Source organism: Pantherophis guttatus, chromosome 11, assembly GCF_059756535.1.
Source record: "Pantherophis guttatus breed Tessera chromosome 11, ASM5975653v1, whole genome shotgun sequence".
In the NCBI taxonomy this organism is placed as follows: Eukaryota; Metazoa; Chordata; class Lepidosauria; order Squamata; family Colubridae; genus Pantherophis; species Pantherophis guttatus.
In genome coordinates, this window is record NC_142073.1 from 24,937,080 (window position 1) to 24,961,481 (window position 24,402).

The 24,402-nt window shown below is 41.9% G+C and overlaps 2 protein-coding genes across 2 annotated transcripts in view; both read left to right on the forward strand.

Annotated features, from left to right (window-relative positions):
- The window catches only part of CHST8 (carbohydrate sulfotransferase 8), a 310,109-nt gene extending 300,159 nt beyond the window's left edge, over window positions 1–9,950 (forward strand). Inside the window, exons 3-4 of the mRNA XM_034425556.3 lie at window positions 4,346–4,383; window positions 8,580–9,950. Of these exons, the coding sequence (XP_034281447.2) occupies window positions 4,346–4,383; window positions 8,580–9,728 (1,187 nt within the window). The 3' untranslated portion in view covers window positions 9,729–9,950. The remainder of the gene's footprint in view (window positions 1–4,345; window positions 4,384–8,579) is intronic.
- The window catches only part of PDCD2L (programmed cell death 2 like), a 539,967-nt gene that overhangs the window by 242,538 nt on the left and 273,027 nt on the right, over window positions 1–24,402 (forward strand). The gene's annotated exons all lie outside the window — the stretch shown is intronic.

A 24,402-nucleotide genomic window follows, 5' to 3' on the forward strand; every position in this document is an offset into this window, starting at 1 on the left:
AGCTTAGTGTCATCTGCAAAGTTGATGAGTTCCCCATCGATCCCTCAGGCAAACCATTGATGAAGATGTTGAAGAGTACTGGGCCTGAGACAGAACCTTGGGGTACCCCATTGCATACTTCCCTCCATGTAGATGCAGTTCCATTGAGGACTACACGTTGAGTGCGGTTGGTTAGCAAGTTACAAATCCATCCGGTGGTGATGCTGTCTAACCCACACTTTTCTATCTTATCAAGTACTAAGTTGTGGTCTACTTTATCAAATGCCTTATTGAAGTCCAAGTAAATTATATCCATAGTATTCCTCTGGTCCACTAATTTGCTATTCCTGACCCTGGAAAAATCTGCCTGGACTTTGTCTATCTCCATTCACTTGCTTGAGGTAGAAGCTTTATGCAAGCATCGAATTTGATGCCTAATTCTATGCTTGCATAAATGTCTCTACAACAAGGGAGTGAATGGAGATGGACAAAGTCCAGGCAGATTTTTCCAGGGTCAGGAATAGCAACTTCTATTTTTGCTGGCTGTAGCCCTAAAAGAAAATTAAATGGAAATGCTGCGCCAGTTGAATTAAACAACAGAACCAAGAACCAAGAACACAGAATGGTGAGTTTTTCTTCCAAGAGCAGCCTGTTTTGAAAGGTTATACCTCTCAATTTATACGGAGGGTCATAAGTGTTTCCTCTATCGGACCCTAATCTCAGCAATTCATGAGGTCAATGAGATAGGTCCAAATCCACCAATCCATCATGGACCCAAACCCCAAACCTACCTGTTACCTGGTCTCTTCCCTGCCCTCAGGAGTCTTCAACTCCTTATGCTTTTCAGACCACTTGTTTTAAAGCTAGTGGCCATTATCCTATCTTGTCATAATTAATTCCACCAGTCATTTATGTGCCCTTTAATTTATTTTAAACTGCCTTCTGGGCAACTTCATTGGTTGATCCTTGGGTCAGTCTCACTTTCTCTATGCAACACATGTTTTTATTCGCTCCAACCTCCTTTTAAGCAAAAGAACTCCAAGGGTTTTGGAGCCCTTACTCATCTGGTAGCCTGCTTCTCTACTTTTCTCATATCTACAGGAAGTCCTCGACTTACAACGGTTCATTTAGTGACCATTCAAAGTTACGACGGCATTGAAAAAAGTGACTAAAGACCATTTTTCACATGTTATGACCATTGTAGCATCCCTGAGTCATGTGATCAAAATTCAGACTTAGCAACTGGCTCATATTTATGACGGTCGCAGTGCCCCAGGGTCACGTGATCCCTTTTTGCAGCCTTCCGACAAGCGAAGTTAATGGAGAAACCAGATTCACTTAACTGTGTCAGTAATTGAATAACTGCAAGGGGGGCAAGAAAGGCCGTAAAATGGAGCAAAATTCACTTAAATGTTTCAATTAGCAACTGAAATTTTGGCCTCAATTGTGGTCATAAGTCAAGGACTACCTGTATTTTATCAACAAGAACGTCACAAAATATTCCAGATGTAGACATGCCATGGATTTGTATAAGGATTTACAGTTTGGCAGTTTCATTTCCAGTCCCTTTCCAAAAAATCTTTAGGGTGGATTTTTAGCCTGTGCCCACACTGAATGGATCCTAAGATTCCTGTTCAATTACGGACTGCTCATAATCTGTTGAGCCGGTTTAAAGAGGTTGTTGAATAGAATCACCTTTGGGCTTCATCACCATGAACTATTTGGTGCTCTCTGCAAGTATGACCAATTCCATCCTAATCCCCAAGTCAAGACATTTGAAACACTTTTTAAAAAAGCTCTAAATCCAACACAGATCCTAGAGGGAAACCATTTTCACTTCCTCTGACTGGAAAAAAATCACCCATTGATTCTTACACTTGGCTTTCTGTTTCCTGAAGAATTAAGAAATCTAGAAATAAAGGACAAGCCTTCCATCGTTGCAACTATTAAGTTTCCTCACAAGTCTTCAATGAGGGACCTCAATAAATGGTGAATTAGTAATCCTGTTTTAGAGCTCTCCCAAAAGCCAATTCAATTTTAAAGTCATTTGATCAAATCCCCAAATTGAATCGACTTCCTGAATTGAATCAGGATCTCAAGCTGAACCATCAAATTGTATCAGATGCATCTAAATTGATTTTGATTCTTTGGGCAGTTTTGCACATCTCCCTTCTCTTCAATTCATTAAAATTGTGAGATCAATTGATACAACTGAATTGCTGCTTCGGTTCTTCTTCTTCTTTTTTGAGTCGCAAGGCCTAGTGTTTCTATCACTATCACTACCTGGAGAGTGGGGAGAGGGGGAATATGGCCAATGGATGAAGCAGCCCCTGGGCAACGTGTGGAGCATAATTGGGAAGCACATCCAGAAGAGACGTTCTCTATGGTCCCCTCTTCAGCCTTAAACAGGCACAGACGAAGCCCCTGCAGCCGCATTGAAGACGTGATGCAGGGGTGAAATCCAGCAGGTTCTGACAGGTTCTGGAGAACTGGTAGCGGAAATTTTGAGCAGTTCGGAGAACTGGCAAATGCCACCACTGGCTGGCCCCAGAGTGGGGAGGGAATGGGGATTTTGCAGTATCCTTCCCCCAGGAGTGGGGAGGGAATGGGGATTTTGCAATATTCTTCCCCTGGAGTGAGGTGGGAATGGAGATTTTGCAGTATCCTTCCCCTGCCACGCCTACCAAGCCACACCACGCCCATCAAGCACGCCCACAGAACCGGTAGTAAAAAAATTTGGATTTCACCACTGAGGTGATGGGATGAATCCATCTGGCTGCAGCAGAGATGCTTTGGCGAAGTTCACACAACATATTTAAACGATAAGCTAGATTGACAATTGCATCATTATTTATTTATTTATTTAGGAAATTTATATTGCCTATTCACTCATGGCAACTCAAGGCGGGTTACAGGAATATAAAAACCTCATACATAAAAAATAAAACTAATAAAAGAGAATAATCAAATAATATAATAACCCCGGCAACATCACATCACCCGAGCCATTTAATGGGCTGGGTCCTGCTCTGGGTTCCCCAGGCCCTCTGGCAGAAACAGGTCTTCAGCACCTTCCGGAAGACTTTTAAGAGTGGGGTCCAGTCTAATCTCTGTGGGAATAATGTTCCAGAGAGAGGGAGACACCACAGAGAAGGCCCTTCTTCTGGGTCCCACCAGGTGTATCTCTCTAGGGGATGGGACCCACCACATTCCTTGCCTCCCCACTCTGGTGGGGGGATGTGACCGGGAAGAGAGGGTCCCTCAGATCACCTGGTCCCAAGCCATGAAGGGCTTTAAAGGTGACAATCTTGAATTGCACCTGGAAGCAAATCAGCAACCAAGGCAGTTCCTGCAGGAGAGGCGATACATGGGCACACCAAGTCTACACAAAACCATGCGGGCCACTGCATTTTGCACCAACTGGCGCTTCCGGATGCTCTTCAAGGGCAGCCCCATGTAGAGCGTGTTGCAATTACGAATTTCCTGTGAATATTGAACTGCTGTAAAGCACCAGGTGCAAGTTGGCATTTGCTTTAGAAAAAAAGAGTCAGAAGGCAGTTCTGTTGGCTGTTTCCGAAGAAGGAAAGGAGCTCAGATGCCTCCTATGAAAGCAACTGATTATACTGCCTGTTTCCTAAAAGTGTAATTCCCAAGAAAAATAAACCCTAAGAGGTTCCAGATTGGTATCCTTCTGGATTTGTTTTCTGTTCTCTGCCCCCGTCCTCTTGGCTTGGCATGTCCCCCCATCCCTTTGGAAGCCAACCCAGGGGGAAGAGGGAGAGTTAGGGCCAGAAGATTGAAGTGGGTGGAAATACAAAATGAAGGGAGGGACAGCAAAAAGCCCTTAATAGAGCTTCTCCTCGATCTACGACCACAATTGAGCCCAACTGTGCTAACTGAGGTATTCATTAAGTGAGTTTTGCCCCATTCTGTGACCTTTCTTGCCACATTTGTTAAGGGAATCACTGAAATTGCTAAGTTGGTAACACAGTCCTTGAATGAACCACTGCAGTTGGTAAGTTAGTAGCACCGTTGTTAAGTGAATTTGCCTTCCCCACTGACTTTGCTTGTCAGGAGGTCACTAAAGGGGATCATGTGACCCAGTGGGACACTGCAACGGTCATAAATATGAGCCAGTTGCCAAAAAACTAAATTTTGATCACGTGACGACCCTGGGAATGCTGCAACAGTCGTAAGTGTGAAAAACGGTCACGAGTCACTTTTTTCAGTGCTGTTGTAACTTTGAATGGTTGTAAGTGGAGGACTGCCTGTAATGGAAAGCAGCACACTGGATCAACCAGGAAAGTGAATGCAACATTTTATGCCGATCCCACTTGTGACCACCCTTTCTCTTTTCTTTCTTTAGGAATGAGATACGGCCAGGGATCTCAGGAAGCTAAAAGAGTAAGCTGCCTTTGCCTTGCCTTGCCTTCTTTTCCTTTCCTTTCCTTTCCTCTCCTCTCCTCTCCTCTCCTCTCCTCTCCTCTCCTCTCCTCTCCTCTCCTCTCCTCTCCTCTCCTCTCCTCTCCTCTCCTTTCCTTTCCTTTCCTTTCTCCTTTCTCCTTTCTCCTTTCTCCTTTCCTTTCCTATCCTTTCTCCTTTCTCCTTTCCTTTCTCCTTTCTCCTTTCTCCTTTCTCCTTTCTCCTTTCCTTTCCTATCCTTTCCTATCCTTTCCTTTCTCCTTTCCTTTCCTTTCCTTTCTCCTTTCTCCTTTCCTTTCCTTTCCTTTCCTTTCCTTTCTCCTTTCTCCTTTCTCCTTTCCTATCCTTTCCTTTCTCCTTTCCTTTCTCCTTTCCTTTCCTTTCTCCTTTCTCCTTTCTCCTTTCTCCTTTCTCCTTTCTCCTTTCTCCTTTCCTTTCCTTTCCTATCCTATCCTATCCTTTCCTTTCTGAAATCCGTGGGGAAGGCTGAGTGGAAGGAAGACAGCCTGAAGAGAGAAGGAGGTTTCCTTGAATGTAAATTCCCTCATTGCCACCTCTCGATTTATTAGATCAATAAATGATCTAATAAACCAAATGCACTTTTTGAAATACACCTTTTTTCTTTTTTTTCTTTTTTGAAGTTGCCTAGGCTGAATAAACCGAATGCACAAGAAATATTCCACATAACCATGTTTTGCACCCAGCCTGGCTAATCAGAAACTCCTCCCGATGGCCCAATTCATTCTGAATGGAAAAGAAGTTGGGGATAAGGCTCCCCCTGCTGTCGCTTTGCAGTCAACAAGGGCTCTGCTGAAGAGGGGCAGGGAAATCAAGGCCTGCCTTTGGGAATCAGCTGGAATAATCCAAAACCCCTCCTCCCCCCTCTTATTGACATAATTGCAAGGGAGAGCTGAGCCACCACCCCACTGCCGGTATTTGCTGGGGTGAGGGGAATTGCCAGGGGCAGCAGGGAGATGCACATCAGAAATGCAAGCCTGGTAAATATGAAGTGCCACAGGCTGCCATCAATTGTTCTAATCAGCTAGCAATCCAATTTTGCATTTTTTTTTCAGAATTTTGCAATGCAATTCATTAAAAGTTAGATAACCAGACAGAGAGACTGTCAGGTTAAATGTCTAACCCATTCATATCACATCCCCTCATAGTCCTGCAAGGGTTAACACAACCACATATCCCATCACTCCACCTTACCTCCGACTCCTCCCCCTGGGTATAAGAGGTCCCACCACGAGACCATCCAGTAGTTCCAGATGTGTATCTGCAATAGAAGGACAAAAGGTCAGTTACTGTTAGAGGAATGGGCCTAGGAACAATCCAGGCCTGCAATAAAAGAATTCCTTGAAGACATTACTCTGTCTCACGAATTATTGGGTTAGATCCATCACTGTATCAGAGACAGACAGGTATACATATCAAATTGAATAACAGAGTTGGAAGGGACCTTGGAGGTCTTCTAATCCAACCCCCTGCTTGAGCTGGAGATCCTATACCATTTTAGACAAGTGGCTGTCCAGTCTCTTCTTAAAAACCTCCAATGATGAAGCACCCACAAGTTCTGGAGACAAGCCGTTCCACTGGTTAATTGTCCTCACCATTAGGAAATTTCTCCTTAGCTCTAGGTTGCTTCTCTCCTTGGTTAGTTTCCATCCATTGTTTCTTGTCCTGCCTTCTGGTGCTTTGGGAAATAGGTTGACCCTACTCTTCTTTGTGGCAGTCCCCCAAATACTGGAACGCTGCTATCATGTCTCCCGTGGGCCTTCTTTTCACTAGACTAGATATACCCAATTCCTGCAGCCATTCTTCATAGGTTTCAGCCTCCAGCCCTCTAATCATCTTGGTTGCTCTTCTCTGCACATTTTCCAGAGTCTCAACATCTTTTTTATTTTGTGGTGACCAAAATTGGATGTATATTCCAAGTGTAGATATATGTATAAGCATACATAAGCAAACTTGTGAAAATTATGAACAGAAATGTATGTGTATTCCAGAAACCTTGTTAAATTTTAAATTGCAAGGAAAAATGAATATGGCTGGAGAAATCAGCGTCAAAATATAGACACATTTTACTCCTAAAAGCATCCTCAAGTTGGCACATATTATAGTAGTTTGCATTATTCACACAACTGAGAAATTCAGAAACAAACTTGACATACCATAATTCAACCCTATGTCTGAAGGAAATGGAAATTGTTATACTCGGTTTTTGTTGCTGCATGCCGCAGAGTTGCATTTTTGTGAATTATGCAGCCATGTCAATCCAATAGCTCAATAAATCTTTTTTGTTCAATAGTGAGTCGCTTGACTCACTGCTTGTGACACTAATTGTACAGTAAACCCAAATAACCAACAAGAACATCATACCCAAGCAAAAGACTCTTGTGACAACTTGATGTGATTATCTCAATTGCAAAATGTGCAAAGTTGATTGCTTGTTTCTCACAACATACTCACCTACAAATTATCCCATTTGAGGCTGGTCCAATGTGTTGTGCAAACACAACCATTCTTTAATTAACAGAGACCGGACAGAGTTTTGACAAGACTGTCCAGGACAAGTACAGATGTTCTGGGGCTGTCCTGGGGGAGAGAGGAGGGAGGAATGAAAAAAAATCAAGCTGGCAACTCTGGCCGTACAATCAAATAATCTGTGCATTACATGTAGAAAAGGGCTAGTCGTTCAATCACACAATCTTGACTTGCTGCGGGACAAGAAATGGTCCGCTAACATCAAAGAAATGGTGGAATAGAATCATTAAAGAAAGGATGCAAAAAGAAGTGACAGAATAAAATGTGGATGGCAAAAATTTTAATATTTTTTATTTATTTTAAATAAATAGAATTGTTATATTGACCCGTAACAAGTTGACTGTGATGAGTTGGCTGTGGCAAGTTGTCCCATTCCCCTCTAGATGTCCCTGCCAGTTCTTCTCCTCACACTTTGTGCTGCCCCACTCCCCTCACTCACTCACTCACTCACACACACACAGACACACACACTCTCATACAGTCGGAGTTTTACAGGTGTATACAAACCTCCCCCCCCCAAAAAAAAGGTCCTCCGAGAGCAGCCCCATTGCACAGGTTCAGATTCCAAGCTGAGCACAGCAAGAGTCACTGGGTAACTGAGTCCAAAGAGGGACGCAGGAAGTCCAGGAAAGCAGTCCAGGAGTTAAACAGATCAGGATACACAGCACAAGCACACAAGGCACAAAAATGGACAGGTTGCTCCAGCAACACTCAAGTCCTCAGGGCGGGATTAAGTAGGTGACCCCAGCGCAGCCCTTCATGAGAGGCCAGGTTGCTTCCTCGTGAGTAGCCTAGCTCAGGGGTTCCCATCCTCTGAACTGTGGGAGGGGCCCCCAACTAACAGGCTGCAGCCTATTCAAAACCTGGCTGCAGGAGAGATTGCCATGCTTGAAGTTCCACTTGCATGAGTGGCTAGCAAGCACGTGCACGCATGCTTGAAGCGCCACTCATGAAAGTGTAGGTGCTTGCACTCACGTGCAACGCTCCACTCGTGAGAGTGGAGGGCACTTGCGCTCGCACACAGAGCTCCATTTGTGCATTGAGATTAGTTGATGGGAGGGGGAAAGATAGGTTCTGACAGGATGGGGGGGATGGGAAAATTGTGTTTTCAGTCAACTGGTCTTAACACTCTCTGGGAGCCATTGTAGTTACTTGGGGCTTTATCTGTGCCCTCAGGGTCACCTGACTCAGGTGTGGGATCTTCTTGGAACAGCCAAAAGGGCTGCATTGTAAATTGGGGGTAGATGGTGGTCTTATCCCTCCCCCTCTGTTGGGAGAGGGCTGCTCATTGTTAACATAAATTGCCTCTTTTCAAAAATAAAAACCACTTTTGACCTGGATGACTGAGAATCTTCATAGACACTAAGCTTTGAAAATATGAATCCTGTTTCCTTGGTGGTTTCCTTCTCAGGTTTAGCTCTAGAATTGATGTTCAGATTAATAGCGACACATTCAAAAGTAGGAAGTAAAAAAACCATCACCTCAGCCTCAGTGTGGTGTGTAAAGCAGTGCACGGCGTGCCAAAGTTTGGCTGAGCTAAAACGGTAGATATGACTGGCATCATTAAACTCTGCCAGCTGTGATGAATGCTGCCTTCATTGAGTAATGCCTTGGTTCTCTTCTTCCATTAGGAAAGCGCGTCAAGCAATGATCAGGGCGGGAAAACACAGGCAAATGGAGGCGCTACCTTTCCGGTGGGAAACCAGAGGGCCTCATTACATCCCGTGCAAGATGAGTCTGTGAAGCACCGAAGCTCAGGCCAAGCCCGGAAGGCCTTAGCGGGGATTCGAGACCGACAACGGAAAAGTTCAGCTGCTAATTCTGCCAGGGCCTATCAACGAAGGAGGAAATTTGTCCTGAAAAGCAGCCCCCTCCGGATTGCAGTTAATGGCTCCTTCCTCAGCCTGCCCGTCCTGAAAGCTGAGGCGAAGGACGAGCTGAGGTGGAGAAACCTCTATGAGGTCCAAAGAGAGAGAAAACGCATCATGAGAGAGACGTGCTCCAAGTACAAGAGCAACAACAAAAGAGTAATCACCCCTTATCATGTGTCCAGGATATTTGTTGAAGATAAATATCGAATTTTATATTGTGAAGTCCCTAAAGCCGGCTGCTCCAACTGGAAGAGAGTACTCATGGTTCTCAATGGACTGGCCTCCTCAACCAGGGTTATTCAGCACAATACTGTCCATTATGGGAATTATTTGAAGAAGCTGGATGGTTTTGATCACAAAGGGATCAACTACAGGCTCAGTACTTACACTAAGATGCTCTTTGTTCGCGAACCTTTTGAGAAGTTAGTGTCGGCATTTCGAGACAAGTTTGAGCATCCAAACAATTATTACCATCCCGTCTTCGGCAGGCCCATTATTTCAAAGTATCGCCCCAATGCCACCAAGGAGGCTCTGAGGACAGGCTCTGGGGTAGAGTTCAAAGAGTTCATTCAGTATCTTCTCGATGTGCATCGGCCGGTCGGCATGGACATCCACTGGGATCACATCAACAGGCTCTGTAGTCCTTGCTTAGTAGACTATGACTTCATTGGGAAATTTGAAACAATGGAAGAAGATGCTAACTTTTTCCTCCATTTGATAAATGCTCCCCAAAACTTGACTTTTCCTAGGTTTAAAGATAGACATTCCAATGAAGAGAGGACAACCACTCAGATCACGCAACAATATTTTACACAGCTTTCTCCTTCTCAAAGGCAGCGTAGTTATGATTTCTATTACATGGATTATTTAATGTTTAATTACTCGAAGCCTTTTGAAGACCTTTATTAAGTGGAGGTGAGCTGTTGGTTGCAGCCTTGTGGGGCTCCTCCTATGCAATTTTGTGGAACAGACATTTATACTAATACATAAGCTCCGTGAATGAGCTTCATTACACCAGAAGCTTAAATTAGTTGTTCTGTCTTTCATATTCCCAGCAATCTCCAGTTTTCCCATGGGTGTCTCTGTGAGGTTGGCAGGGTTGGGAAGTCTGATAAAGTATGTCTCACAGTGTCACAATCCCAGCTTCTCCCTTTCTGTTTTGCCTGGAACATCACAAAACAAATTCAGAGGGACGGTATTTGCATTAACACATCACAGGGCGCACTTCATCACTTTGGCACCATAATGGTTAGGCACATTTTAATTTAATTTAATCATTATATTTGTGGTGAAAACTCTGGAAGGCTTGCAAAACTCCCAAACAGTAAAACAGTTAGAACCCACAGAAAGGGACAGCCCTGACCAAAACAGCTATAAAGCTACACAAAAATACGACAAATATATAACAAGCACATTAAGCCCAAGCCTGGGAACAGAGCCAGGTCTTAAAGGTTCTCCAAAAGCCTAAGAGATGGATATCATCCAGGCAATATCTTGCGGGGGGGGGTGCTATTCCAGGGGGGGGGGGCTGATGAAGAAATGCTTCAGAGGACAAGATGGCAGCACTGAGTGGAGGCCAGATATGCCAAGTAAGCTGAAACAATTGGAGACAGGCAGTCCCTCAACCAAGTGGGCTCTAGGCCATGAAAATCTTTATAGGTGATAATAACTTGAATGGCACCCAGAGGCCAACTGGCAAGATCTGCAGCTCATGTAGCTGGAGGGATTCATAACACCGAATTTTGTACCAGCTGCAGCTTCTGGATGGTTTTGAAAGCCAGCCCCACATAGACCATATTGCTGTAGTCCAACCTTGAGGTGATCAGGGCCTGAGTGACCATCTGAAGGGCTTCCTGGTCAAAGAACTGGCCCGATGATTACACAAGATGAACCTGTACAAATACCTGCCTGCCCACAGTTGCCCTCCAAGTAGGATTTTAGAATCCTATAGGACCTTCAGGTAGTGCATTACAGTAGTTTGAGTGGAGAAGGGCAACCCCACCCAAGGCCAGCCGTGGAGATGTCCCCAGCCCAGAGGGCAAAATAGCCACTGCCACTCAGTCTTCTCAGGATTGGCCCAAACATTGTTCTTGTGCTGCCCCGCTCACCTCCCCCACACACGTACATACAGCAAAAGTCTAGAGGTGTTTATTCAAGCCCTGCAAACAGATCCTCTGAAAGCACGCCCATTGCACAGGTCTGGACTCTGAGCTCAGCATGGCAAGAGTCACTGGGTAACCAAGTCCAACGGGCACACACGAAGTCCAGGAAAGCAATCCATGAGTCAAATGGGTCAGGACATGTGGCATGAGCACACAAGGCACAGAACTGAGCACGTTGCTCCAGGAATGCTCAAGTCCTTAAGTAGGCAACGACAGTGCAGCCCTTCATGAGAGGCGAGGTTGCCTCCTCACAAGTAGTCTAGCTGACCAGCTTTGTGCCTGTCTCCTCTCTTCTCTACCTGTCCTTGGATCAGGATGAGGTGTGGACACCACCTCCTCTTCATTGCTAATGGGTGGCAGCTGCTCCTGCTCCTTACCTGGAGTCTCCTAGCCAATTTGCTGCAGCTGCTGCTCATCTCCCTCAGCCTCAGCCTGCCACTCGTCCAATGGCCTCAGGCTAGCACTCTCCAAACCCCAATCCTGACCAACAGTTGGCTCCTCACTTTCCTCTGCTGATTCAAACTCACCCTCCTCCTCTGAACCTGCATCTGGAGAGGGGTCCAGGGGTGGATCCATGGCACTTCTGCCCCATCCAGACCCAACCAGCCTCCAGATATTAGTACATCAACAGTCTCACCTGCCCAATTCAGGGTTGTAATGTACAACTGGGTATCATTATCATACTGACAGATTGCCTCATCCAGCAGTTCCATTAGATGTTAAACAAAGGGGAAGAAAGCATGGAACCCTGAGGCACCCTACAAAGTGAGGGGCCATGGGAATGGTCTGTCTTCTCCTGCCAATTGAGAGGAGACCGAGACTGATCATTGAGGAAGGAGGCAAAACACTACAACGCAGAGCCTCCCTCTCCAACCCCCCTATCCAGTCCATGAGGATCCCATGGTCCATGGTATTGAAAACCAGAGAGAGGAAAGAGCACGAGGATGAATGCGCCATCCCAGTTCCACCAAGCATCATTAACGAACTCAACCTCTGTAAATCTATTTAACAGTAACAGATCTAGACAATCCCTTTCCTCCAAGATCCTCTGCAACTTCTAGCCAACCATCTTCTCCACCACCTTTCCCAAAAAGGGAAGTTTGGAAACTGGCCAATACTTATCCAGAATTGGGGTGGAGGGGTAGATTGTCTAGCAATAGCCTCTTTTTTTCTTATTCTATTTTTATTGTATTTTTAAAAAATTAAAATGCAAACACAAAACTTCTCTTGAGGAAGAGGCACACTACTTTCTCTTCAAAGGCAGAAAGAACAGTGTTCCTTCCTTCAAATAGAATAGAATAACAGAGTTGGAGGGGACCTTGGAGGTCTTCTAGTCCATCCCCCTGCTTAGGCAGGAAAGCCTACACCACTTCAGACAAATGGTTATCCAACATCTTCTTAAAAACTTCAAATGTTGGAGCAGTCACAACTTCTGGAGGCAAGTTGTTCCACTGATTAATTGTTCTCACTGTCAGGAAATTTCTCTTTAGTTTTAGGTTGCTTCTCTCCTTGATTAGTTTCCACCCATTGCTTCTTGTTCTACCCTCAGGTGCTTTGGAGAACAGCTTGACTCCCTGTGCTGATATCACTGCATGGACCCAAGCCCTGGTCGCTAGACAGGTGGGTGGACTCATATATTGGAGGATTTTGTCCACATCCTCAGGAGTCACAGGACTGAACTCATCCAGATAACCTCACAAGCCTCAGGAAACTCACTTGGACCTCCCAGCCACAGCCCACCTCCAAGCGTATTTGAGCAACCTTATCCACCAAACAGTAGTCCTTGATTTACGACCACAATTCAAACCAGATTTTTCATCGGAGGTCATGGTGAGCTGCACCCAATTTTATGACAATTTTTATAGCAGTTGTTAAGCAAATCCAGCTTTCCCCAAGGCATTTTCTGCCATGGTGGCACAGGGGTTTAGAATGTAGTATTGCTGGTTGATCCTTCATTCCCACTGCCAGCAGTTCGATCCTGTCCTGCTCAAGGTTGACCTAGCCTTCCATCCTTCCGAGGTGGGTAAAATGAGGACCCAGATGGCCGACTCTTGTAAACCGCTCAGAGAGGGCTGTGAAGCGATGTATAAGCCTAAGTGCTAATGCTATTTTTCGGTAAAAATTGGCAAAAAAAAAAAAAAGGTTGCAAATCTCAATCACATGATTGCAGGACGCTGGAATTGGTCGTGAATGCGACTGTTTGCCAGGTGCCCAAATTGACTTCAAGGGTGGTACAACAGTCATAAGTACAAGTACGTAACTTTGAACAGTTATTAAACAAATGGTCTTAAATCAAGGACTATCTGCAGAATGAAAATTCCTCACCACAGCCCTGTAGATGGTCCTCCAAGCTCAATTCTCCCTAATGGAGGGAATCACTCTGAAACAGGTTGCTGGGAAACTCTTGGCAGACGTGGCAAGGTTGGAATACATTTTTTGTATATTTTTTTAATTGAAAGTTTACAAAAGATATAAAAACCATGGGAGGGAGGGAGGGAGGAAGGAAGGATTGTAGGTTTGTAAAACAAATAGCAAGAAGCTTCCAATTTCCTTTGCAGCAAATATAAGTAGGAGCACAAAATTTATGATGACAAACCCTTCCTTTTTTCTATTATTCTTTTTTTCCCCCTTCAAAATCACAAGTCGAGCTTTTTTTTTTCTGTTTCGTGCAAAAAGTCTATAAGGGATTTCCAGGCAATCAGAAGTGTAGATATTGTTTTGGGGGTTTTTTTTGTAATCAAACCAGTAATTTAGCCATCTCAGCAAATTCCATCATCTTCACCAACTGTTGAAGGTTGCGTCGAGTCTTGTCACTTTTAAACATGTCATAGTCTCACTGCAATCATCATTTTAAAAACAAAGTCCTGTGACTTTTTTCTAGTGGCTTGTCAGAGACCCAAAGTTTCTGGTTTCAGTAGTACTTTATTTAACCTTTAATTTTTTTTAAATTGATGCATGTATTTGTATCCAAAATGTTGCTTTTTTTTTCATGTTCACATTTCCAACGAAGATTCAAAATACTTTTGTACATTCTAGACTATTTCTCTGACCACAAATGTCAACAATACATCATTTTATAAAAATTCCCTTTAAGGCTAGAACATAATGAAAATGTCAAGCCCTTCAATCACACATTTTCCCATTAGTCTATTTGTATATTATAGCCAAAGATTTTAGCACATTTTATCATACAGGTAGTCCTTGACTTACGACTACAATTGAGCCCAAAATTTCTGTTGCTAAGTGAGACATTTAAGTTAGTTTTGCCCCATTTTACAACCTTTGTTGCTAAGTGAGTCACTGCAGTTGATAAGTTAGTAACACGGTTGTTAAGTGAATCCGGCTTCCTCATTGACTTTACTTGTCAGAAGGTCACAAAAGGGGATCATGTGACACTGCAACTGTCATAAATATGAGTCAGTTGCCAAACGTCTCAATTTTGATCATGTGACCAGGGGTGAAATGCTATTGGTTTGCATGAACCGGTAGTAAAAAAAATGCTACCAGTTCAGGCGAACCGGTATTTCCAACAATCAGCTGTGCCGCACGATTTAAATTCGCTAGAAAGCAGGAAATCCTGTTTTCTAATGAATCTAAATCGCGTGGCACAGCTGTTTCCCCCCCAGCTGTTCTACTTATCTTTGCAGACTCAGAAAAGGCTTCTTAATCCTCCTTCTTCAGCGCTGCATGGTAGCACCTGCAGTGCGCATGTGCGCGAAGTGAACCAGTAGCGAAGCGAACCGGTAGCAGACTTCAGAGCAGTTCACCCCTGCATGTGACCATAGGGATGCTGCAATGGTCATAAGTGTGGAAAAACAGTCATGTCACTTTTTTCAGTGGTGTTGTAACTGAACGGTCACTAAACGAACTACCTGTAAGTTGAGAACTAACTGTATATTCTTTCACTTGCTTTTCTTCTGTCAGTAAAAATTTATACATTTTAGCTGAAATATCTTCATCATTAATACACAATTCTATTTCAAATCAGTCTTACCTTGTTCAAAACCATAACATCTTTTATTCACTTTAAACTTTTCTGTTAAATGTAGATAACAAAACAGTTGACAAAATCTGTGGGACCTGCCACAACTTAGATCTCTAAACAGAAATTATCCTTGGCTCCATTTGTTGAGAAAGGTAGAGTTTATTAGAGATCAAGTGTGTTGCAGTAGTGCAAAGCCAGAACTGAAAATCATGCGCCAAAATCTCTAAGTTCTCCTTTTCCCTCCTTTAACTATCTCTCATTGCCCACCACAGTGTAACCAATCAGATTCAGGCAAAATGTTTTCCTAATGGTCAGTCCAAGCATAGTTTGGTATGCAAGCCCCTTTTTTTCCTCCAGCTGGGTGGCCTTGAGGCAGCATCTTGAGGAAATACAGCATTTACTTTCATTTCCCCAAGCATTCTTCCCTTCATTCCCCCTCCGAAAAGTTCATGGCAGCCTGTCACCGCATAGCAGTGAAGCACAAGCAGGCATAAAATGGCAGTTGACATTCTGCTCTCCTTGGGAAAAGGCATTAGTCCCAGAAATGAAAAGAAAAGAGAAGAGAAGAGAAGAGAAGAGAAGAGAAGAGAAGAGAAGAGAAGAGAAGAGAAGAGAAGAGAAGAGAAGGGTTAATAATTTAATGAAGTTTATCAGGATACTGGGCATGAAATTTATGTAAGAGCTTAAGAAGCCTGCACATGTTGAGCGGCCACCAATTCAGTTTCAGAGGTGGGGAAATGTCCCTGTGAGATCAGGTATTGGTCCTATGGAAATGTGAGTCCAAAATTTCCTTCACTTCAAAATGTTGCTCACCTTCTATGAGATCGGGAGGAGGAGGGGCTTCTGCAAGGAGAGGTTTTGGCTAATTTAAGTAGACTGCAGTGGAAGACCATAAGGTCCTTTGCAGGGGTGAAATGCTCCCGGTTCGGACCGGATCGACTGATCCGGTAGCGATGGAGGCGAGTGGTTCGGAGAACCGGTAGCAAAAATCCCTGCCCTCCCCCCCCCAAGCCCAGCTGAGCCGCACGATCATTTTTTTTCTTTTAAATGGCTCTGACGATCCAAGCTGAGTTGCCTTGATCGGCAGAGGGTTTTTAAAAAACCCTCTGACGATCAGGCAACTCAGCTGGGATCATCAGAGCCTTTTGAAAGCAGTTTTTTACAACCTCTTTGCTGAAGAGGTTGTAGAAAAAAATGGTTTTAAAAGAAAAAAAAATTGGCCACGCCCATCCAGTCACATTACCCCCCACACACACCAAGCCACGACCCACAGAACTGGTAGTAACAAATTTTAGATTTCACCACTGGTCCTTTGGTAATTTAAGTTCAACAGTCACTGGGTTAATCATACTTACAATGGGGAAAGGACCTACCAACTTTTTTGAAGGTTGTTTAAACTGCAGATACTTGGTAGACAAATAAACATCAAGCTCTGTGATTTTTTTCTGCAGTGTCCTCTTTTTGTCAGCATGTTTCTGATATGTTTCTCTGACCTCATCTAGTGCCTGCCGAAACATTGGCCGTGTGGTTTGCTATTGTTTCACCCACTCTGTTAGAGAGAGGGATGTAGGTGCCTCCTCTGGGAGTTCTGGCATGCCTACAAAGTCAATGCTGGTTGCAACTTGGAAAGGGACAAAGCCCATGCTGCTATGTACTGCATTGTTATACACTTGCAAATGGGAACAGCTGTGCCCAGTTATCCTGCTGATAATTGGCACAATATCTCAGGTACTGTTCCAATACACCATTGGTACATTCATAGGCACCATTGGTCTGAGAATGATGCAAAGAGGTAAGACCTTGGGTGGTGTTGTTGTTGTTAGTTGTGAAGTCGTGTCCAACCCATCGTGACCTCATTGTCAACCTTCCTGTCCTCTACCATCCCCCAGAGACCATTTAAGATCATGCTGACTGCTTCAGTGACTCCACTTGGGTAGTAATTTCAAGAACTCTTGCCAGAATTGAGAGGTGAATTGTGCTCCTTGATTGGAGATAATTCTCTCGGGAGCCCCATGTAGACAATAAATGTGTTGCACAAACAGTTTTGCCAGGGTTCGTGCAGAGGTGATCTTGGGCATGCTAAAAATGTACTAGTTTAGGGGGGAAAAGGTCGGTGGTAACCCAAATCACAGTGTTCCCAGAGCTTTCAGGTAGCTCAACAATGAAATCCATGGAGATTTCTTTCCAGGATGCTGAGAAGTTAGCCACCTGCTGTAGTAGCTCCTGTGGCTTGCACACCATCTCTTTTGCCACTGCACATATAGGGCCATTAGCCATGTAGCCTTCCATGTCCTGTTTCATACTCAGCCACCAGACCAGACATAGGGTTTTAATAAAACCAAAATGCCTTGTGGTTTTAGAGCTGTGGCTCCTCTGCAAAACTGAGAATATATCTCAGTCAAGTCATTGGCATCCTTCAGTCTCAAGAGACTATGGTATCGTGCTCTGGAAAGAGGTCCTAAAACAGCATCTAGTGTGACTAAAAAGGCCAATTCAAGAGTGGCAATCCCTTCTACACTGAGGGCAGATACATTCTGTTCCCTGCTCAGCCCCCAGATTTCGCTGATTCCGGGACTGCCTCTTTGCCTCAGCCTGCCGAACAAGTGTCTCTGAACATTTCGAACGTATCTCAGTAGGTGAGCCATTTATGTTGACTTATCATCATCATCTCTACAGGTAGACCTCTACTTACAATTCATTTAGTGACCAAAGTTACAATGGCACTGAAAAATGTGACTTATGACCATTTTTCACACTTACAACCGTTGCAGCATCCCCACGATCACGTGATCAAAATTCAGACTCTTGGCCATTGTCTCATATTTATGACAATTGCAGGGTCACGTGATCCCCTATTGCGACCTTCTGACAAGCAAAGTCAATGGGGAAGGCAGATTCACTTAACAACCCGGTTACTAACTTATCAACTGCAGTGATTCACTTAACAACTGAGGCAAGAAAGGTTGTAAAATTTGGCAAAACTCACTGAACAAATGTTTCACTTAACAACAGAAATTTTGGGCTTAATTGTGGTTGTAAGCCGAGGACTACCTGTAAAGTACTTGTGCTGAAAGCTATAAAGGTGTTTTTGGCAACACCTGAGTTTGTATTTATTCCCTACTTTAAGAATAGCCAAGACTTTTTTTTAAAGTCTTCATTCACTTGAGCTTTATCATCCCATAGATCTATCCATGCTGTCCAAATCTTAGATGTTCTAAATCCAATAACCTTCTATTTCTTAACAAAACTCGCCTTTTCATCCAAACTAAATAGCAAGCAGAAAAATATAATTTCAAACCTAGTAAGACCAACCCTTCTTTTTCTTTTGCAGCTTCTAGTATATTGCCCTGTTTTTTCCTTTGCCATAAAATTTAGATATATCCTGCCATTATTTAAATAGTACATCAGTTCTCAAAACAGGTGCTGACTGAAACAAAAATAACATTCTGAGTAAAACATTCATCTTAGCCACAGAAATTCTCCCAAACAATGACAATTGTATTGACATATTTTTTAACTTCATTCCATTCTTAACTAAATTGTTTTGAAATACATTCATATTAGTCAAAATGATATCCAAATATTTTGCCTTCTTCTTAATTCTGAAACTCATTTTATTCATTTTATTCAGTTCCGTTTGGTTTTATGACTTCACATTTTTGTTAATATCGTAGTCATTTATTAAGTTTAAACCTACTAATCCAAAATCTTTTCATTTATTCATTAAAAGTTCAATTTCCCTTAAAGGTTCTTCCAAATTAAAATCAAGTCATGTGTGGCTCATTCTTAATCTTTACTCCCATAATCCTCTCATCTTATTATCAGCGTTCCAAACTATGATTTATTTTATATTTCTAAATTAATATTTCAAGGATTAAAATCAACAAAGGAGGAATCAATGGGCAACCATTGCGTTCCTTTTTTGTCTGATGTGGTTTAGTTCAATTCTTCATTAACGATTATTTGTGATGAAGTATAAATTTCACCCATTTTATAAAATTCTCCTCAAACTTCATATCTTCTTTTTAAAAAGTCCAAATTAAAAAAGCATTCTCTGCATTTAAAAAAAATCAATGATGCTTGTTTTTCGTTATGTTATCCAAATATTCCAAAATAGAACACGGAATATAGATTGATGGAATTGGAAGAGGCCTTGGAGGTTTTATAGTCCAATCTCCTGTGGCAACAGATCCTGATACAGGGATGCATTGATAATGTTACCTAGTCTGAATAATGAAAAGTCTCCAAGAAAACAGCCAACCTCAGATAAAACAACTGGACCACCAAAGATCTCTCATTTCAACACCAAGCTAGAAATATTCTCCTCTTTCAGTCCTATACCATTCCAGACAAGTGGCTGCCCAGTCTCTTCTTGAAAACTTCCAGTAATGGAGCACCCATAACTTCTGGAGGCAAGCCATTTCATTGATTAATTGTTCTCAGTCATTCATCATATGGTACTGCATCTGACACAGTTCTTCCATTAATTTTCAACTATCTTTTAGGTAAAAACTCACATCGATCTTCATGAATACATTCTTGCAAAATTATTTCCAATCTTTCAGGTAAAATTGTGAACAACTTATCATTGTTATTCAACAATGATATTGATTTGTAATTTCTTACTGAAATCAAATCTTGCCCCTCTATTAAAGAGGGTCGAGGCTACGTAGCTAACACTTTGGAAGACAGACTCAAGATTCAAAAGAATCTCAACGGACTTAAAACACAAGGTCCTGCCAATAAAATGCAGTTGATTGGTGAGAAAGATAATCCTTTCTCACCAATCCTATCCTTAGGCAAAAAAAAATCAAATGCAGAGATATAGAATAACAGGCTTAAGAGTAGTAACTGTGAGAGAGATCTAGGTGTCCTAGTCAATCATGGACAACGTTTTTCACCCATTTTACCATACAGTCCTTAAGGTATTTATCTTTTCCAAATTCATCCTAAGTAAGAGACTTTGGAAATCAAATGGTCTTTCCCAGAACATAAACTCAATTCAATTTCTGACTGTCTCCAGCAAAAGCAAAACATTTTTTATCAATTTGAAATTTTTCAAATATTCAATTAAACCAATCACAATTAAATCCATCAGTTACTAGTTGTTGCCTCGCTTTTATCTTAGGATTTCCTACCAATATCAATAGAACACAATATATCATCCATTTAGATGTGATTAGCATCTCCTTCCTATCATGTGGTGACAGCCACAATGGTACCTTAGTAGCCAATCTTCTTTTATATTTCACCCATGTATATCCATCAATTGCCTAATAGAACGATTCTTAAAAGTAGGTTAAACCTTTATTTTCTCATACCATAAATATGCATACCACTCAAATCTCAAATCAAAACCTTCAAGGTCCAACAACCTTGAATTTTTCAATACTATCCACTCTTTCAGTCATATCAAACAACACACGTTATAGTACCATCTACGATCTGACAATCCAAGACCTCCCCTTTCTTTTGCTTCTTATAGAAGCTAATTCTTATTTTTTTACTTTACTTTGCCAAATAAATTTGGAAATATCCTGCTGCCATTGTTTAAAGGAGAGGTCTTTAATCAAAATCAATATGGTTTGAAACAGAGATAGCATTCTAGGTAAAATATTCATTTTAGTAACAGAGATTCTTCCTGTCAGTGACAGATCTCATTTTTCCTATTTCTGCATATTGACTTTTATCAGTTTTAACATAATTATTTTTATACAATGTAGATTTTTTGTTAGAGAGAATCACCCCCAGGTACTTTACCTTTTTCACAACCTTGAATCCCAACAGTTGTGTTTTGTTTTCCAATTTTCCTTGATCTTCTTCATTCATATTCGTAGCCAACATTTTTGTCTTTTGTTTGTTTATTTTCATCCCCACAAGTTCTCCAAATATTTTAAGCTTCTTCATGACATGTTCAATATTGTCCAAAGACTCTTGTAGAGTCTTGTAGAGTCTTGTAGAATCAGCAAAAGCATGTCACTTATACATATATGTGCTTGTGTGCCTTTACTTGTAATCCTCTTACTCCATTGTCTTGTTTAATGTCTCTGTTTAGTAATTCAAACACCAAGATAAATAAAATAAAGAGGATAAAGGACAACTCTGTTTTGTCCTTTCTATCTCTCATACGCTTTCATCAGATTTCCATCTGCCATAATCTGGGCCTTCTATAATGTATAAATAGATTTCAGTGCATGTATAAAATTCAATCCAAAGTCTATCTTCTCAACTACATTAAACATAAGATCCAGTGGTGGTATTGATTTACTTTTGCTCCCAGTTCGCAAATGTGAGTGCGCACACGTGACACCTCTGTGCATGCGCAGAACGTCAAAAATGGGTGGGTGGGCGGAGCCTCCCACAGCTGCCACTACCAGTTTGCCTGAACTGGATAGAACCGGCTGAATACCACCATTGATAAGATCAAATGTTCAAGGGCTTTCTCTGCATTCAAAAAGATTGTTACATCTTGTTTATCATTGCTTTCTTGTAAATATTCAATTATGTCCAAAACAATTGTTACTTTTTTTTTAATTCACTGAATTTCTGTAGCTGCCAAACTCAACCAAGTGACTCTGCAGGCATAATTCTAGGTTGTTCTGCTCTCCTTCATCATTCTTCTATTAGTCACTTTTATCCCAGGCAGATGGTTACTAAACGTAAGCTTTTGTCATGCAGAGTTTGGAGAGAGGTGACACACATTGCAAATCAAGGCTATTCTCTTTAACTAGCTCCCTAATAAATTGTATCAAAGCCCTTTCACCAAAAGTAAAACAGTAAAAATAAAAATAACCGAATAAAAATTAGACTGTCCCCCTAGCCATTGAAAACTTTAATAGGTCCTCTCTTTTTCTCATAAGTCTTTAAATCTTTAAACTGAGGTTGCTCTTGTATTTTTGTAGTTTCAAAAGAACGTTTAGCTTACCGCAAGGAGTCTTATTTTTGCTGCAAAAGGAAATCTCTCTTCAACTCTTCAGGAGCCTGAGTGGCGTAGGAGGCTAATGCCTCCTACTAAGGCAGCATTTAACATCCAGCTGCCTGCAATTACTGCAAGTTCAATTCTCACCAGGCTCAAGGTCGACTCAGCCTTCCATCCTTTCTAAGGTGGGTAAATTGAGGACCCGGTTTGTGGGGGCAATAAGCTGACTTTGTATAAAATATACAAAAGTATGAAGGCTATTGCTTAATGCCTTGTTAGCCGCCCTGAGTCTCCGGAGAAGGGCGGCATATAAAAATAAAAAAATAATAGTTAAAAAAAACCTATAATTAATTACTTCTTAAAGTGAATAAAAGATGGGGAGAACAAGGCTGTAAAATCTGTAACAGTTCCTCTGAAGTTAGGAGCATAGAGAAAAGTCCAGGGCTCCCAACAACTCAAGTTTCAATCTAACTGCAAATGTTTTTCCATCTCTGCAGTTTAATCAGAAGGAGCTTCCATTCGGAAAACACCTGGTTAATTCCCCACCAGAACTAAGGAAAAGGTTGGAGTAATTACAATGCTTTGTCATCCTTATCACCATGTTATAGGCCCAAAGGCGCAAACTGTCACTCAAGTTTGGTTAGATTTACTTTTTGTCTTTCTCCAGTGTTGCTGCAGCAGTTGCTGCTGGTGCTTCATGTCTTTAAGCTTCCCAGAAAACCATGGTGGACCCCAGGATTGGCACACAGGGGGCACACGGGCACAATCCACTCAAGGGCCTCAATCACCCACCTATTTCAGGCTGTAACCAAGGCATCGGCCAAACTTCCTAACAGATTCTCAGTGGAAATGAAAAGCTCCCTCTGCAACCCAGCAGGTCCCCAGATTGGGCCGATCTACCTAGCCCCGTCTCCCAACCCCATCTCATGAATCATTAGGTTCTTTCCAGCAGAAACTGAGGCGAATGCTTTGGTAAATCCAAATAACAGGTGGGTCTAGTGTGGAGTCTAAATGAATTCCCATGTTCAGGTCAATTGCTGGTATCTGCAGACCTTTATCTCCTCCTCCTTTTTTTTTTTAAGCAGCTTTGCTGTTTTCCAGTTTTTATGATATCTCATTTCGCAGTTTGCTTAATTTCAAATTATTTTAAAAACAAGAAATGCAAATATATAATTGTCACTTTAACATCTTCTTAGATTGAAACATTGATGGAAAAGAACTTTCAGCTGTGGATGCCTGTTGGTGATACATGCTAAACATTTTTTTAAAAACTCCATTGCAGAACGATTTCTCAGACACAGCAGGAAAGTGATAAATCAGAATATACATTTACGGCATATTAAATGTACATGCGCTTTAACTGTCTCCATGACTTTTTATTTTTCAATAATGTCTGCATTTAGTATATTTCTATATCTAATGGCAGGGTTCCTAATAAAACACCTGATTTTCTTCAGTATGATCTTGATGTCTGTTTGCATCATATAGTAATGAAAGTTGGAAAACGGAGTAGAGGGAATTCTAAGGGAGGCTTGACTCCTCAATAAACAGATAATCAGGAATTTGCAGAAAATGCTATTTTTGTAGGTGGTTCCAACTCCCTTTAGGGAATTTCAAAAGTGGATGCACCAATGGAAGACAACAGCTATGTAATGAACACAAAAGTGCAAAATTAAGCCAGATGTTAGTTTGTAGGATGTGAATATATTCTGTTCCATCTATAGCTCCCTGATGGCATATTTGTCTGCAGAAAAAAAATGGAACATAGCACATTTACATCTTTATGCATGCTATTAAAATTCTTTTAATCCTTGGCATTAACATAAATCTTAATTTTAATCTATGTAGTCTCAGGGAATATCAGATGTTGCTTTTAAAGAAGCAAATAAATTTAGACACAGCTTTTATTTATTTATTTACTTAGTCATCAGGTGTTTTTTTTTATCACTAGAAAGAGCTAACTGCCCCCTTAAAAATCTCCAAGTAAGGAGATTTTTAATTTCCATAAACTAAACCCAGTTTTCTAATGACATCTATGTTGCAAACCAGAAGTATTGAATCATGACAAGCAGGACCAATTTTCTTAAAGGGAAAAACAACTCATGAAGATTGGGAAACTGAAAATATGATTATAAAAGTCCAGTCCAGCACAATACCACTGAAAAAGAAAAATAAGAAATTCAAGAAGAAACCACCATGGTTGCGCAAAGAATTCTCAGATAAATTGAAAGACAAAAAGGACAAGTATAACAAAGAGCCAAGGTGATGCAGTGGTTAGAGTGCAATACTGCAGGCTACTTCAGCTGACTGCTAGCTGCAGTTTGGCAGTTCAAATCTCACCAGGCTCAAGGTTGACTCAGCCTTCTGTCCTTCCGAGGTGGGCAAAATGAGGACCCAGATTGTTGGGGGCAAGAGGCTGACTCTGTAAACCGCTTAGAGAGGGCAGCAAAGCACTGTAAAGCGGCATGTAAGTCTAAGTGCTATTGCTATGCTACTTCAGCTTTCTTTTGCTTTACA